General features: G+C 36.6%; 1 protein-coding gene across 2 annotated transcripts in view; it reads right to left on the bottom strand.

The window, feature by feature from the left end:
* Positions 1-18,594, bottom strand: part of C4H12orf4 (chromosome 4 C12orf4 homolog) — a 61,513-nt gene that overhangs the window by 37,816 nt on the left and 5,103 nt on the right. Inside the window, exons 1-4 of one of the 2 annotated variants that reach the window (XM_049882245.1) lie at positions 18,059-18,076; positions 11,852-11,906; positions 7,447-7,546; positions 6,856-6,977 (exon numbers count right to left, since the gene is read on the bottom strand). In XM_049882245.1, coding sequence (XP_049738202.1) covers positions 6,856-6,977; positions 7,447-7,533 — 209 coding nt within the window. In that variant the 5' untranslated portion in view covers positions 7,534-7,546; positions 11,852-11,906; positions 18,059-18,076. Of the gene's footprint in view, positions 1-6,855; positions 6,978-7,446; positions 7,547-11,724; positions 11,907-18,058; positions 18,205-18,594 lie in introns of those variants that run through there. The other variant, XM_049882244.1, reaches the window with a different exon arrangement.

Raw genomic sequence — 18,594 nt, forward strand, 5'->3', positions numbered from 1 at the left:
CTTCTCAGCCACTATACTATCAATTCATATATTTAAAAAAATTACCATTTAATATTTCCTAATGGCCTAAGGCAATGATTAAATGAAATGACTAACTCATTACTTAACAATCATATTAGATTTTAAAACATATACAGGCATACCTCAGAGATATTGTGGGTTTGGTTTCAGACCACTGCAATAAAGTGAGTATCGCAATAAAGTGAGGCAAATGAATTTTATCGTTACCCAGTGCATATAAAAGTTACATTTACACTATACTGTAGTCCATTAAGTATACAACAGCATTGTGCCTAAAAAAAAAAAAAAAAGTACATATCTTAATTAAAAATACTTTATTGCTAAAAAACGCTAACCACCATCTGAGCCTTCAGCAAGTCGTAATCTTTTTGCTGGTGGAGGGTCTTACTTCGATGTTGATGGCTGCGGACTGATCAGCGTGGTGGTCGCTGAAGGTTGGGGTGGCTGTGGCAATTTCTTAAAATAAGACAACAATGAAGTTTGCTGCATCGATTGACTGTTCCTTTCACAAAAGATTTCTCTGTAGCATGCAGTGCTGTTTGATAGCATTTTACCCACAGTAGAACTTCTTTCAAAATTGGAGTCAGTCCTCTCAAACCCTATTGCTGCCTTATCAACTAAGCTTATGTAATATTCTAAATCCTTTGTTGTCATTTCAACAATGTTTAGAGCATCTTCACCAAGAGTAGATTGCATCTCAAGGAACCACTTTCTTTGCTCATTGATTAGAAGAAATTCCTCATTCATTAAATTTTATCATGAGATTAAAGCAATTCAGCCAAATCTTCAGAGTCCACTTCTAATTCTAGTTCTCTTGCTGTTTCCACCACATCTGCAGTTACTTCCTCCACTGAAGTGTTGAACCCCCGAAAGTCATCCATAAGGGTTGGAACCAACTTCTTCCAAACTTCTGTTAATGTTGATACTTTGATCTCCTCTCATGAATCATGAATGTTCTTAACAGCATCTAGAATAGTGAATCCTTTCCAAAAGGTTTCCAATTTACTTTGCCCAGATCCATCAGACGAATCACCATCTACAGCAGCGATGACCTTACAAAATGTACTTATTAAATAATAAGACTTGAAAGTCGAAGTTACTCTTTGATCCATGGGCTGCAGTAATCTCCCTGTACATTTCCATCAGAGCTCTTGGATGACTAGGTGCACTGTCAATGAGTAGTAATGTTTGGAATTTTTCTTCTGAGCAGTAGGACTCAACAGTGGGCTTAAAACATTCAGTGAACCATGTTGTAAAGAGATGTGCTGTCCTCCAGGCTTTGCTGGTCCAGTTATAGCACACAGGCAGAGTAGCATAATTTAGCATAATTTTTAAGGGCCCTAGGATTTTTGGAATGGTAAATAAGCATTAGATTCAACTTCAAGTCACCAGCTGCATCAGCCCCTAACAAGAGAGTCAGCCTGTCTTTGAAGCCTTGAAGCCAGGCACTGACTTCTCCTCCCCAGCTATGAATGTCCTAGACGGCATCTTCTTCCAATATGAGGCTGTGTCATCTACACTGGAAATCTGTGTTCAGTGCAGACGCCTTCATCAGTTACCTTCGCTAGATCTTCTAGATAACTTGCTGTAGCTTCTACATCAGCACCTGCTGCTTCACCTTGAACTTCTATGTTATAGAGATGTCTTCTTTCCTTAAAGCTCATGAATGAACTTCTGCTGGCTTCAAACTCTTCTTCTGCAGCTTCCTCACCTCTCTCAGCCTTCATAGACCTCAAGAGAGCTAGGGTCTTGCTGTGGATTAGGCTTTGGCTTCAGGAATGTTGTAGCTAGTTTGATCTTCTATCCAGACAGCTAAAACTGTCTCCATATTAGCAATAAGGCTGTTCACTTTCTTATCATTTGTGTGTTCACTGGAGTAGCACTTTTTATTTCCTTCAAGAACTTTTTCTTTGCATTCACAACTTGGCTAACTGTTTGGAGCTAGATGCCTAGCTTTTGGCCTGTCTCAGCTTTTGACATGCCTTCCTCACTAAGCTTAATTATTTCTAGCTTTTCATTTGAAGTAAGAGACACTTGAACACTTAGAGGCCATTATAGGGTTATTAATTGGCCTAATTTCAATACTGTTGTGTCTCAGGGAATAGGGAGGCCCAAGGAGAGGGAGAGAAAAGGGAAAACGGCTGATTGGTGGAGCAGTCAGAACGTGCATAACATTTATGGATTAAGTTCACTGTCTTATAAGGGTGCCGTTTGTGACACCTCAACAATTACAACAGTAACTTCAAAGATCACTGATCACAGATCACCATAACCGATACAATAATAATGAAAAAGTTGAAATATTGCCAGAATTACCAAAATGTGACACAGAAACATGAAATGAACACATGCTGTTGGAAAAACGGCACCAAAAGACCTGCTCAATGGCAGGGTTGCCACAAACTTGCAATTTGTAAAAAATGTAATATCTGTGAAGTGCAATAAAATGAGGTATACTTGTAACATATCCTGTACGAGGTTGAAACTTAGGCAAAACTACAAAATAGGTAAAGAGACAACAACGAAAAAATTTTTAAAAGTTAAATAAAACAAAAAATATGGTGAAATTCATTTTGATGTAGTCCCAACCTCTATTTTTACCATTTTCTTTCCCCAGCTCCCAGCATTCTCCTCTCATTAAAGAATCTCTCTCTTTGCTCTGCTCTGTTCTGATCTTGTATTCCCTGAAGGTTTCCATGGAGACTGGTATAACTGCACAACTATTCAATTCAAATTTCATGGTATACTAAAGATGATCTAAGTCTATAATAGTCATCTGCTTCCTTGAATTCAAATATTTTGGGTTTGTCCAACAGCCTCATTAGTCTCAGCAACTGTCTCCAATAGTAAATATCATAAATTTAAACTTAAAAATAAATTTATATTAATAAAATACTTTCACCTTAGGATGTAGAAAGCTACAAGAGAATATTGTTTCTGTCCCAACAGCTAGAAAAACTCAGATAATCTACAAAATCATAATTTTCTTGAATCCATTAGAAATTTGAGGTAACAAGGCAATCAAGCAAACTGAATTCCAAAGAGTAAAAAGCCTGTCTAAGGACAGACACCCCCACACGTTTGTCAGTCTGTCGTACTGTGGGGGCTTGCATGTTGATGTGATGCTAGAAACTGTGATGCCAGTATTTCAAATACCAGCAGGGTCACCCATGGCAGACAGGTTTCTGCTGAGCTTCCAGACTAAGACAGGCTAGGAAGAAGGGCCCCGTGGTCTACTTCTGAAAAGAATTAGCCAGTGAAAACCTTATGAATAGCAGCAAAACTTTATCTGATACAGTACTGGAAGATGAGCCCCTCAGATTGGAAGGCACTCAAAATACAACTGGAGAAGAGCTGCCTCCTCAAAGTGGAGTCGACCTTAATGACATGGACGGAATCAAGCTTTCAGGACCTTCACTTGCTGATGTGGCATGACTCAAAATGAGAAGAAACAGTTACAAGCATCTGTTAATAACTGCAACGTGGAATGTATTAAGTGAGAATCAGGAAAGTTGGAAATCGTCAAAAATGCAATGGAACACATAAACATCGATATCCTAGGCATTAGTGGGCTGAAATGGACTGGTATTAGCCATTTTGAATCAGACAATCAATCCATATGGTCTACTATACTGGGAACGACAACTTGAAGAGGAATGGTGTTACATTCATGGTCAAAAAGAACATTTCAAGATCTATCCTGAAGCACAACGCTGTCAGTGGTAGGATAATATCCACACGCCTACAAGAAAGATCAGTTAATACGACTATTATTCAAATTTATGCACCAACCACTAGGGCCAAAGATGAAGAAATAGAAGATTTTTATCAGCTGCTGCAGTCTGAAATTGATTGAATATGCAATCAGGATGCACTAATAATTACTGGTGATTGGAATGTGAAAGTTGGAAATAAAGAAGAAAGATTGGTAGTTGGAAAATATAATCTTCGCGATAGAAACCATGCCGGAGATTGCATGATAGGAATTCGCAAGACCAATGACTTATTCATTGCAAGTACCTTTTTCCAACAACATAAACTTTGGTGACTATACACGTGGACCTCGCCAGATGGAATGCACAGAGAAATCAAATCCACTACATCTGTGGAAAGAGACGATGGAACAGCTTAATATCATCAGTCAGAACAAGGCCAGGGGCTGACTGCAGAACAGACCATCAATTGCTCATTTGCAACTTCAAGTTGAAATTGGAGAAAATTAGAACAAGTCCACGAGAGTCAAAGTATGACCTTGAGCATATCCCACCTGAATTTAGAGATCACCTGAAGAACAGATTTGACGCATTGAATACTAAAGACCGAAGACCAGATGAGTTGTGGAATGACATCAAAGACACCATATGAAGAAAGCAAGAGATCATTAAAAAGACAGGAAAGAAAGATGGATGTCAGAAGAAACTCTGAAACTCGCTCTCGCACATTGAGTAGCTAAAGCAAATGGTACAAATGATGAAGTAAAAGAGCTGAACGGAAGATTTCAAAGGGTAGCGCGAGAAGACAAAGTAAAGCATTATAATGGCATGTGCAAAGACCTGGAGTTAAAAAACCAAAACGGAAGAATACGCTCAGCATTTCTCAAGCTGAAAGAGCCGAAGAAAAAATTGAAGCCTCAAGTTGCAATATTTTAGAATTCTATGCGGAAAATATTAAATGACTCAGGAAGCATCAAAAGAATATGGAAGGAACACACAGAGTTGCTATATCTAAAAGAGCTGGTTGACATTCAACCATTTCAAGAGGTTGCATATGATCAGGAACTGATGGTACTGAAGGAAGAAATCTGAGCTGCACTGAAAGCACTGGTGAAAAACAAGGCTTCAGGAATCAACAGGATACCAACTGAGATGTTTCAACAATACAGTGCTGGAAGTGCTCACTCGTCAAGAAATTTGGAAGACAGCTACCTAGCCAACTGACTAGAAAAGATCCATATTTATGCCTATTCCAAAAAAAGGTGATCCAACTGAATATGGAAATTATCAAACAATATCACTGATGTCACACCCAAGTAAAATTTTCTGAAGATAATTAAAGGATTGTACAGTAGTACATGGACAGGGAACCGCCAGAAATTCAAGCCAGATTCAGAAGAGGACATGGTACAAGGGATATCACTGCTGATGTCAAGACAGATCTTGGCTGAAAGCAAAGAATACAAGAAAGATGTTTACCTGTGTTTTATTGACTATGCAAAGGCATTCAACTGTGTAGATCATAACAAATCATGGGTAATGTTGCGAAGAATGGGAATTCCAGAACACTAAATTGTGCTCATGAGGAACCTGTACATAGATCAAGGGGCAGTTGTTCAAACAGAACAACGGGATACGGCGTGGTTTAACATCAGGGAAGGTGTGCTTCAGGTATCCTTTCACCATACTTATTTGATCTGTACGCTGAGCAAATAATCACAAAGTAGACTGGAGACAGGGAGCCCCCTCATACATTGTTGGTATGAACGGAAAATTGTACAGTCACTTTATTTATTTACTGAGCAGGTATCACGCCTGTATCAAGAGCTGCGCACCTGTCAAGAAGCTGGGCATACAACAGTGGAAAAAAGGATATGAGTCTTGTCCTCAAGACAAGACTAGTGGGAAAAAAAAAAAAAAAAAAGTGGGAGAGACTGATATTATACAAACAAAAAGCTATTTCTAAATGTTTATAGCATGTACTATCAAATGCTGGAAATAGGATTATTATACTGTACTCAGTATATTTCCAACTAAATATAGTTTAAGATTTGAAAGAATAAAGAATTTTCAAATATATGAGTATAACCCGTTAACTAACCCATTGCTGTCGACTCGATTCCGACCCATATGGACCCTACAGGACAGAGCAGAACTGCCCAATAGGATTTCCAAGGAGCGGCTTGTGGATTCGAACTGCCAACTTTTTGGTTAGCAGCCATAGGTCTTAACCACTGTACCATCAGGGCTCCATATGAGTATATATATATAAAAAAAAAAAAACCTGTTGCCGTTGAGTCATCTTCGACTCATAGTGACCCTGTAGGACAGAGTAGAACTGCCCAATAGAGTTTCCAAGGAGTGCCTGGTGGATTTGAACTACCAGCCCTCTGGTTAGCAGACATACCTCTTAACCACTATGCTACCAGGGTTTCCACATGAGTATACATATTCCATATGAGTATACAACCAGAAAATAACACAAGCACTGTCAAGTTCTTGGGCAATATGAGAAACACATTTAGGACAAATGGTGCCATACAAGTTATGAATTATAAAAGTCCTACATACTATTTCTATATACATCTCTAATACTGCACATATCAGTCTATACAGTATTTATTTATTTACAAGTTGGTCTCTATGAGTCGGAATCAACTCATTGGCAATGGAGTTGGTTTGGTTTTTGGTTTGGTCTCTCTTACTAGAATATAAGCTCCACAAGGTCAGATATCTTTTTTGTTTCTCTGGTTAGTGCTTGGCATCTAGCAGAGATTCAGTGTTTACTGCACTGAACAGAAGTCAATTTAAAGAAATAGATAATACTCAGTGTATTTAGCCATATGCTTCTAAAAGATTTTTAAAGCTAAGTTCTAGGGAGAAAATCACGATTTTACCCTAAACGAATCAAGCCTCACTTCCCCCAAATAATTCACATAAAGCCTGTAACACAAGAAGTGTTTAAAAGAAGCATAAAATTACCCTGACTTTTCATCAGCAACTTAACAATACTTAAAATTTAAAAAGTCCAATTTGTAATAAATACCAACTACTACAAAAAATTAACTTTTGTATAATATGAATTACTTTTTTTATAATATGAATTGTACATGATTAATACCTGAGTGAGGTGTTACTGGGGTTTTTGAGGTCTTGATGAAGTTTTATCACCCATTCCTGATACTCTTGTTTTTGGATAGCAGTTGATTGTTTTAATTCATTTGTCCATTTATTTTCTAAGTCCTAAAAATAGACAGTATGCCACCTGGTTAGTGTTTTTACAAAAATAAATAAGTAAAGGAAAACGTAACCATATCACCCTGAGTATGGCCCCCGGACACCCTTTTAACTCAGTACTTAAGTCACTCCTGAGGTTCACCCTTCAGCCAAAGATTAGACAGGCCTATAAAACAAACAAAACACATGTAGTTCAACCACGTATATGAGACTGAATGTTTACACACTAGCCCAGGGGCAAGGATGAGAAGGCAGGATGGGACAGGAGGGCCAGACGAATGGAAATGCGGAACCTAAGGTTGGGAAGGGGAGAGTGTTGACATGTTGCAGGTTGGCAACCAATGTCACAAAACAATATGTGTATTAATTGTTTAAAGAGAAACTAATTTGTTCTGTAAACTTACACCTAAAACGCATTTTAAAAAAAAGAAAGACAATGTATCTGTATAGCTAAAAGTCAAGGTATTTCACTTACTTGTTGGGATTCAAAATGCTGAGCAGCCAGTGAGTTTACATCTTGATCTGTCAATGACTTTCCTAATTCCTGCATCACTTTTTCCATTTCAATACCCTGTCTAAAATATAAACCAGTAGATCAGACATATTCATAAAACTTTCAAGGTACATGGCTACTTTAGGTTCACGGAACAATTTGTTTTTGCTGTTGGTAATTGCTGTTGAGTTGATTCCAACTCATGGCGACCCCATGTGTGCAGAGTAGAACTGGTCCGTAGGGTTTCCAAGGCTGTGACCTTTCAGAAGCAGATCGCCAGGACTGTCTTCCGAGGCGTCTCTGGGTAGGTTCTAACCGCCAAACTTTCTGCTACTGAGTGCTTAATTAACTGTTTGCACCATTCAGGGACTCCCTGAATAATTTCTACAAAGCGAAAATAAAATTTTTATTTTATAGGAATATTTGCAGGAGTGGGGACTATAATACCTGGAAAGCACTTTAAATCCTTGGAAATGGAGATATGGAACTAATGACGACAATGTCAGATACTCAACAATGTCATCTACATAGCCAAATTTTAATCCAAATTTAATGCATAAATGAAAGCAGTCAAAATATAAAAAAAAGTGACTTGTAAATTACCCTGTCGACTTGACGGCAATGGCCTATGGCCAATGCTTAAAAATCCAGGCCCCTTTTTATCTGCAGATTTTCTCAAAGAAGATACTCCGCAATTCCAACTTAAATACATTTTCTATTTATTCTACATGAGCAAAAGTGACTTCAATCTCTGAAAGTTAGTTTATTTTATAATCAGAAGCTGCCAATTAGGCTTTAAGAAAAAATTTATTAAGTCACAATGTTCCTTTTACAGAGGAAGGCAAAATACATTCTGAAGATATGTTAGTTTTACTTTCATTTACCCAAAAAAAGGATGTGTAGAAATTAAGAATGGTTTTCCCTACTGGAAAAACTAATCTATAGTGTCAGAAGTTCAGATAATGGTTATTCATGGGAGGAAAGGGGTAGTGACTGGGAGGACATGAGGGAGCCTCACATAGGGCTGGGAATATTTTATTTTCTGATCTGAGTGACAGTAACATGGGTGTGCTCACTTCGTGAAAATGTATTGAGCTGCACAGCTACAATTTGTTCCCTTTTCTGTATGTATGCTATATTTTAATAAGTTCATTTAATAATTTCAAATGAAAAAATTACCTTCTAATATAAAAAAAAATTTGCTCTTATACATATTTCAAATCAGCTCAGAAAGAACAAAACACAGATGTGAACTAAAAGGAATTTACTATCATTTTAGTCAAATTAAGCAATTTTCACTTAAAGTGAATCTGTATTTATTTATAATAACTGATTAAGATTCTTATAGGTATATGATAAATGAAACTGGTTCACACAGGCTACAGATATCTTCTAGTATTAAATATTCAATATTGTTTCATCCCTACTTAGTTCTAACACAGGTGATTCCATTAATTATTTAATACCTATTACAGGTCAGGTAAAGATTATGCTTGCAAGTGAGATTTTTACTTAGAAACAGAAATAGCTGCTATACATTAATAAATATAAACTTAGATATAAATATGTATTAATATTTTACATTACACGTGTTCCCTCTAGTGGATAAATAATATCATTGTCATTTTTAAAGTTTAAAGAAATATCTTGAATGTGGTCGAGATATTTCTTTAAACTTAAAAAATGACAATGATACCTTTTATCTACTTTTATCACCAGTGAAGGTGAAAAAAACTTTAAAAGTAGGATTTCAATAAATAAAACTGCTTTAACATTTATTTTACCCTAAATGTGTCAGAAATGCAAGTTAATGATATGGTTAATGATAGAACGTTTTTCCTACGATTAAGATGAAAGGAATTTTTATTATATTTCATAAGAAATATTAAATATATATTGGCTTAATATGTCAGAGGTGACAATTCTGACAACTTGCATGTTATACTGAGAAGACTTAAAGAAATATTATCTACCAGGCGGAACACAGCTTATTTTTTGTTTTCAAGCTAACTGTTTGGGCATATGAAAAATAAAGCACAAAGCTGTTTTAAGAATGATGTGTTCAAACATTATGTATATGTTTAGAAAAGAACAAGAGGAAAGCCCCATCAAGACGTACCACCAAAGGATATTTCTAAAAACAAAATAACCCCTACTAAAAAACTGTTCCACAACAGGGGTAAAAAAAAAAGACTAAAGTACTGGTAAGTGCAGATAACTAGTAAGTTAATTCAGCTTCTCAAAAGGTGAGAAGTCATGTAGAACTGGAATCATTTTCTGATTTAGAAAAAGAACAATTACAGGAATATTGACACTTGAGAGTCCAGATAGAGTCTTCTGGGAGGCACAGAGAGTAAGCGGTAGAGCAGGGTAGCTTACCAGCACTCATAATGGCTGTTGATAAAACCAAAATCCAAACCTGTTGCCAGCGAGTTGATTCCAATTCATAGCAACCCTATAGGACAGAGTAGAACTGCCCCATATGGTTTCCAAGGAGCGCCTGGTGGATTCGAACTGCTGACCTTTCAGTTAGCAGCTGTGGCTCTTAACCACTACGCCACCAGGGTTTCCATGGCTGTTGATACGAAGTGTAAATAGACAAGATGGGAATTTATCAATATACCTAAATAGGCAGAATGAGTGTAGTCCCAGAAAACCTGAGGTCTAAGAACAGATTCTGAATGAGTTGAAGCTTATATTATTTGAATCTCTGGTAGGAAAAAAAAACAAATAAATGATATTCAACAGAAGGTAATTATTATTAAGTAATTAATTCTGAATTTCTTCTTTTCAAAATATATTCAAACTTTACTGGCTACATAATAAACATGTAGATGAAAATTAAATTTTTGCCTTCCCTGGGGCACTGCTTCAACCATTTCCTTGTAGCAACTACCCACTCTGCAGGCACCACATCTGGGAAGGAATAAACTGCCTCAATACAGCTAGTCGGCAAATCCATGCCTATAAACAAAACATCAGCGTCATTTTCTTTTAGATATAGAGTTCTAATATTTTTACTATTAGATATGAGGGTAAAAGGATTATTATGAAACTTTATAAATCTATGCAATGGAATAAAAATGCCAATCTGGTACAGAGAAGACAGTATCCATCAGGAAAAATGATTAAATTCATTTGCTTATGATTTTTTTTTTTTTTAATTTCCTCATCTGTGGCAGAATAGTTGTTATGAGTAACCTGTTACGGGAATAACAGATAATTCTCATTTTGCTAGTTCCAGTTTTCTAATGGGAAATTGAGAGCCAGGAGGAAATCAGTACATCATTTAAAATTATTAATTTGGTCACAAAAAATAAATGTGGTTTGGCCCTCATGTCCTCTTACAATTAGAGAAATTTTACATCAACAACACTAAAAAATTTATCCTGATGTCACGTATACCCAAAGTCTTAAATAAGTATTCTTAAGGTAATAAATATTATTAAATTCTGCAGTATGTATTAAAATAGATTATCTAGGAGAAGGAGTGTGTCCTGAGTTCATATTACAATTTATAGCACTGCTAGGGGGTAGCCTGGAAAGCCATGCTTTAAAATAAATAATGCTGGCAATTTTTACTTACTCTGAAAAAAAAAAAACGAATCATAAAAGTATTATTTGTGTACTGTAAGTATAATCCATGTAAAATGAATTCGTGTCTTATTAAAATTTCTTATAATAATGCGAGTATCATTTTTATCTTAATGTAAATAAACTTACAAAATGGATTGAAAGAGACTGTGGACCTAATTACACAGCAGTGCAACAAACAGGTACTGAATAGGGACACATGGTAGAGGAGTTAACAGCTTTGGAATCAGACTTTCTGGTTGCAAGTTTCAGCTTGTTCCTGTACAAGTTACTTAACTTCTTTAAGCCTCAGTTTCCTCATCTGCAAAATGGGGATAACAATAGAAGGGCTGTAGAGAGGATCAAATGACCTACGGCATCTAAGACATTTTGCACAGCTCCTGGAACTAACCAAGCCTTCAACAGATGTAAGCTCTTCCTCTTACCAGAAACAAGAATATATAACTCCAGGACAATCTATTCTGGGAAAATCATTTGCAAAGTTCTGTAAATCTATGACACTCAGTGGAAATTACAAATTTAAACATAATAAAATTTATTTCTAATAACAAAAGGTTTTTCTCTGTTATTCTTTGATTTTACCAAAAATGAAAACAAATTGTTCTGCAGGCCATCATATTTGAAAATGTAACATTTAATTATGAAATTGCAAGAAATTTGAAATACCTCTCTCGTAATTTCTTCAGCTCCACGTCTCTCTCAGCAATCAGTTCTGAGACACTAACAAAGTAATTATGCTCCAAATTTAGGAGCGTTTCAGAGGCAGGCGAATGGATCAGGTCATGGTACACACCTGCAAAATCTTCATCCCAGCTGGGCTCTTCGGGCCTTGCATGCTCTAATGTGGTCTACAAATATACACATGTTCTTATATCACAATATAGTATTTTTATCGAACACATTACTAGAAAAGTATGTATTGCATAATCCCACTTTTTGTACATCAGACATGGACAGAAAGACCATATACACATGTATATGACATGTATATGTGTCACATAGGATCATATGAGTACAGAAAAAATATGGAAAGATAAAAACTAAGTTGGTAATGAGTTACCTCAGGGACAGGGATGAGGGTGAGTTGCTACGTGGAGGGAAGGATAGGAAGTGTCTTCAATTAAAAAAAAAAAGTTAAGTATGCTATGATCCCATTTCTGTAAAATAACCCACACACACACACACCAAGGGATGGTCAATGAAATGCTAATGGTTGCTATTTCAGGGCAGTGGAGTTTCTGATAACCCTACTTTCTTTATATTTTAATGTATAATGCAATAATTTGCATGAGTTAATTATACAATCAGAAAAAAAAAGCTTTCCATTATTAAAAACTACACTGCTAAAAAAAAGGTTTTATAGGCTACATATAGGGTTGCTATGAGTCGGAATCAACTTGACCGTAATGGGTTGGGTTTGGATGTGGTCATGTGGTGATACACTGACCTTGAAAACCCAATTCATGCATGTAGTTGCTAGTTGCCAACTCACAGCAACCCCATGTGTGTCAGAGTAGAACTGCTCCATACGGTTTTCTTGGCTATAATCCTAACAGAAGCAGATCACCAGGACTTTTCTTCCGTGATACTGCTGGGTGAGTTCGAACTGCCAACCTTTAGGTTAACAGTCAAGAACAAGGATTTCTAAATCAATATACATGTGCAATTTTCTTATTTTGACCTTTTCTAGTATTTTGCTCTTTGTTTTTTAAATGTAAGCATGTGCTTTTAAGTTTATGAGAACAGTAGCTATCAAAGTGATAGAGGGACTAAGCAAGAACTGATAAGCAAGAAAAACAGAAAATAGAGACAGGCAAAAACGGGGATGTCCTCAGCACATAGAGATACATCCCAGGAGGTACAGATGCCTGTTGCAAGGACAGCCACCTCAGTCTGTCAGACAGACAGTGTTATTAAAGATAAGAAAACTGACAAGCTGAGAAATCTCTTGCCAAAGATAATACAATTTAATGGCAAAAGTAGAAATAAAACAAAGACTTGTATTGCAGTTCAATGCTTTTCCCATTATTAATGTTTGAAAGTAGACATCTGTGAAGAGCTACCTGTTCTTCACTTTTCTTACCAATGTAAATGTTAGAAACTGGGACCAATGACATCAGGTTAATAACAACAACAAAAAAAGACTTATAAATCAAAGAAATCTTAAACTTGGCCAATCAACAGGTAAGCTTTTCCCCTTGTTCTCTTTCACTTACACCTCATCAATTCCCAGTTGAGGAGGGAAGAGTTTAAGAGGACCAGCTGAGTCTAGAACTTTGGTTGTATCTACTCTATGCCTCTGGACACTTGAAGCCTCATTCTGATAACTGCTCTACATCTTTGGAATCTGGTGCTGCTCTAGGAATTATGATCAGTCCACGCGACTTAACCTCTGTTCACAATTAACTTCAAGCTCAGGCTGAAACTTTGCCTAGGTAGAAGCTATCTATATGAGAAACTAGGCGGAGTTTTCCTTGACACTCATGCCATCCCCTCAGGAGAGAGATGATACTAGAAAGGCAATCATCACAGCTGAGAGGATTGGGGCACCAAGTGAGGGACTGCAAAGAGAAACCTATTTGGTACCTGGGCTGTTATTTCTCCACCTCTACCTTCAGGCACAAAGCCCTGCTTCTTTAAGGCTTTAACCATTAAGCACCCCTTATCTCTCATGGCCATCTTCATTTAACGACCTATCTTTCACCCATCTTCATTCCTTTAAAGCTTTGGTACCGAGTTCACAGCCTCAAATCCTGCCATCATCCTGGGTCACTACAATGTCCATATAGACAATCCACACAACACCTTGCCTTCTTAGTTTCCTGAATCCCCTGTCTTTAATAACTTCTCTATTCCACCTCAGTCATCCATTCATAGTAGCATCAGGAGCTGCTCAACTCCTAGAATTCAAACCAGATTTGAATTGCTGATATATTCCCAATGCCCAGAGCGAACCCACATACAGTATTTGTTGAATAAATAAAATACATGAATGAAAAGTAACCATTGTCTTCTTTTTATCTCCACTACCACTATTTTTTTAATTTTTATTATTATTTTTTTGCCACTATTTTAGTCCAAGGTTTCATTATTTCTTCCCTCTAACTGCAATAGTCTTTTAACCTATTCTAACTTTTCTCTCTTCCAAGCCATTCTTCACACTAACACACTGAGCATCACCAAACACCTAGAACTTTCTGAAATGCAGATATGACCATCTCATTCCCTGCTTAAACTCCTTCAATAGCTGCTCATTACCCTTAGCATAAAGGCAAAACTCAAGGTGGCTTGCAAAACTTTTCTCCAGCCATTCTGGACATCTTTCAGTTTTTCTAATGTACCATGGACTTGCTCACTTCCAGGCCTTAACATATATTACACTTGCTGCCTAGAATATTCTTTCTCTACTCCCCCAGTGCGCACTTTTCACTTAGCTATTCCCAACTTTTCTTCAGGTCTCGGCTCAATTACTCTTTCCTTTGGGAAGCGTTAGACTAGAATATGTGCACCTGCTTTGTGCCCTCAGAGCGCTCTGTAGTGTGGCTCTCTGATAGTACCCCGTCATAGTAGCACTTATCGCATTCCACTGAATTTAATTATCTGTCTCCCCTGTTATGTTGTAAACTCTATGAAGGCAAGGGTTGTGTCTCTTTTGTCTTCTGCTGTATCCCAAGTGCCTAATACAGTGAAATGGGTGCTCAAAACATATTTGCTGAATGAGTGAATACAAGAGTCTGAAGAAGACAAGAATACTGAAATGGCAGATAGGGCACCACCAAAAATAAACAGCCTACTTCACAATTTTTGGAAACCCTGGTGGTGTAGTGGTTAAGAGCTATGGCGGCTAACCAAAAAGTTGGCTCTACTCTGTCCTGTAGCGTTGCTATGAGTTGGAAGAGACTCGATGGCAACAGGTTTTTAGTTTCACAATTCTGCCAAGGGTTAGCCAGGTTTGGCTTTCCTAACTATCCAATTTATCTTTCATTACTTTAAAAAAAGAATCCAATAGCAAAAGATAAAGTAGTGATTAGAAGCAACAGACTCTCTGACAGGGAACAAGAAAAGGACACATAGAACAAAGTAGAGTGGCCCTACTAAATTGGGACTAACAGCCATACACACTTCAGTAAACCATCAAAACCTCTCCTTAGACTATACAAGAATATCAGTCAAAGTACAGCTCTGTACCTCAGGGGCAATGATCCTCTACAACTTAAATCCCTCAAGTCAAAGTGGCACATTTAGGACATCTGTGCAGGGATGGGACAAACAATCCTCCCTTCTCAGTAGTTCTTTATTGTATAGTATAACTTACATTTATAGTGATGACCCTCGGTCATCAAGGAGTTAGAATTGAATTTTATATACACTGTGTTTAAGACAGCAAGGAAATGCGTGTCTTTAAAAGATCTTCACCAAAAGTGGTTCATATAAAAGTTTCATGATTTAAAAGTAAGCATGTGAAATATCTAGCAAATCTATTTCTAGAAAACTGAGCTCATTTGTTTATAGACCTAGGTAACTGGTATCACCCTAAATATCATGGTATTTCACCTTTTTATTGATACTCCAATTATTCCCCTCAAGGTTACTGAATGCTGTTTACCTATAAACTGCAGACATGCTTTTGCCCCCTTCTGTCTTACCTACTACCCTATTTTGCTTCCACTATCAGAGCGTGGGAAACGCTGGTGGTGGAGTGGTTAAGTGCTAGGGCTGCTAACCAAAGAGTCGGCAGTTTGAATCTACCAGGCACTCCTTGGAAACTCTATGGGGCAGTTCCACTCTGTCCTACAGGGTTGTTACGAGTTGAAATCAATTTGATGGCAATAGATTTTTTGTTGTTTTAATCACAGCCTGTTGTTGGTTACCCTATGATTCTTCTATCTCCATCATGCTGTAGCTTCTAAAGTCGGCTGGCCCTTGTACCATCTATAACACAGTTCCCTCTTCTCTTTCCATTCCTCCTTTTTGGCCTTTCATTCCTACATTTGTGAACTTGTACTGAGCTGTTCGGTTTTTATAACTTTCACAGCCAGTGATAGCTGAATCAAATTTTGCGGGTATAATAACACTTGGATTTTCTCAGTTATTTTCCTGTCAGTATTTCCTCTTTTACTCTTAGAGGTAGGTCCTTTGCTTTTTCTTTCCTAGCTTCTTTAAAAACCAACTGGCTACTATGGTTCTATAACTCTGAGGTCACTAGAAAGCCAAAGTCTACATAACAAGAGATGTCATCAAAATTCTTCTGTATCTAATGTGTTTGCATAGAGTAAACACAGAGTGCTTGCTCAACAGATACGTGTTGGTTTTCACTGTAAATCTGTACTCATGTGATTAAATGAGCTAATAGGGAGAAGTGTTGTTATTATTACTATTGTTAAAATCATTAATCTAGAACAGTTAAATCCCTATTTTTAGAATGGCTAAATAACAAAAGAGTAAGTAAAACCATATTTTTTAGAAATATTCTGATTACTTTTTATATGAAAATAAACTTAATAAGCATTTATTAAACGAACCTGTCGAAAGTTTTCTCTTTGGTTACAAAAAATCAGGAGAGGTTTACTTTCAGATTTTATATCAAAAACAAAGTAAATCCTAGAGGAGGGAGTGCTTTCTTCAAGGACCCTTCCTTGATCCCTCCTTCCTTCCCTCACCTCTCTATGTCCTCCACTGTATATACCTCTATCTTAACGCAAACTGCACTGTGCTATAACAGTCTGTGGATTTCTCTGTCTCCTCTTATTAAATGTAAGCTCCCTGAGGGTAGAGATTTAATTTAGAAGAGAAATTAAATGATTAGTCTATTATTACGGACTTACTCTCAGCTGTACACTCAGTTCATTTTAGAGACACAAAAAATATTGGTTGAATAAATTAAGTGGAATTATACATTTTACAGCTTTATTCCTATTTATCAGCAGAAAGATAAGTTTTTTAAAAAACTATAATTATTACAGACATATTTTAACGCAATAACTATGTTTTAAACATTTAAATTAATATGTGTAAATAGCGTCATATTTTAAATGAACTAGGAAAACTTACTGGGCATGGAGCAAACTGAAAATGGAGCAAACTGAAAATTTTGAGAGAAAATTAGTTTCTTTCAAGTTCTCACAGACTGAATTTGCTTAGAGTGGGATGTAATTCACTCATGACAGTTTGAAATTATTAATTTGTCTGTTTACATAGTTCTGTAACTGGCCTTCTAACTAAAACGTAAACTTTATTCTCAGCCTGCTTGTTCGCTATTTTACCCCTGAACACCTTGTTGCTGTGTGCCATGGAGTTGATTCTGAATCACAGCGACCCTATAGTGACCCTATCATAGGGCTTCCTAGGCTGTCATCTAGAAGAGACCTGCAGACCATCAGGTGGGTTTAAACTGCTGACTTTTTGGTTAGTATCCAGGCACTTAACAGCTCTGCCATCAGGGTTCCTTCTGGCATCTTAGGCTTTATGAAATAAGGTATATTATTTAAATGAAAAAATGATATATAACTGTATAACAATGATGATAACAGGACAAAAGTAGAAAAAATCTTAAAATGAAGTACTGCTGCTGATGTATGGTTGCCAGATAAAATACAGTATACATAGTTAAATTAGAATTTCAGATAAACAACAAATAATTTTTAATATGGCTACTTATTCTAAAAAATTATTCTTTGTTTATCTGAAATTCTAATTTAACTGGGTATCCTGTATTTTTATTATTTTTATTTGCTAAATCTGGCCACCCTATGCTGGTTATAAATACAAAAATAGCCTCTCATTTTACAAACGTATTACATGAAGTATCCTGTCTTATTTGCTGTTTCCGATATAGAAAGGAAACACAGAAGCAGCAACATGAAGTATATATTACGGAATAAATTTTGATATGTGGAGGAAAGATTATATTACAGTTGTTTCAGTATTACCTCAGAGATTTAAAAATTTTCATCGAAGTCCAGAATATGCTTGAAATTTATAATCAGGCCTATTTTCTTACCTCAGCATAAGCTTTGGCCCATGTACTTGCCAGCTGATGTAAATCTACTTCTCCTGATTTCACGGCTTCTAGTGATGCTTCAGCATCTCTGTCATAATCTCTGAGGGATTCTTCTTCTAGAAACTGGCTCAGAGCTTCTTTTAAATCTACAGCAGGGACAACGAACGCCATCAACAGCAAAACCAAGACATAAATAAAGAACATTTTACCTGGCTAAGCATGCCAATGTGAAATTTTATTCTATCAAGCTGATACCCTTAATAGAATGTCCAGCTAAAATAAAATCAGCTTAAGGAGTTATTTAGCTAATTTCATAATTATTTTTCTTTACTACTACAGGTTATTGCATGGAAAAAAGTCAGAATTCTTAACTCTTATGTATCACCTTGATACTAATCAAGTAATAATTTCTTATGCTTGATTCTTCAGTTCAAAGATGAATAGGCATGAGATTTTGAGGATCTGAAGGTTACTGTACTTAAGTGACAAAGAGTTTTCTACATAACGTTTAAGGTTATATTGTTATTTTCTTTGAA

Source organism: Elephas maximus, chromosome 4, assembly GCF_024166365.1.
Source record: "Elephas maximus indicus isolate mEleMax1 chromosome 4, mEleMax1 primary haplotype, whole genome shotgun sequence".
In the NCBI taxonomy this organism is placed as follows: Eukaryota; Metazoa; Chordata; class Mammalia; order Proboscidea; family Elephantidae; genus Elephas; species Elephas maximus.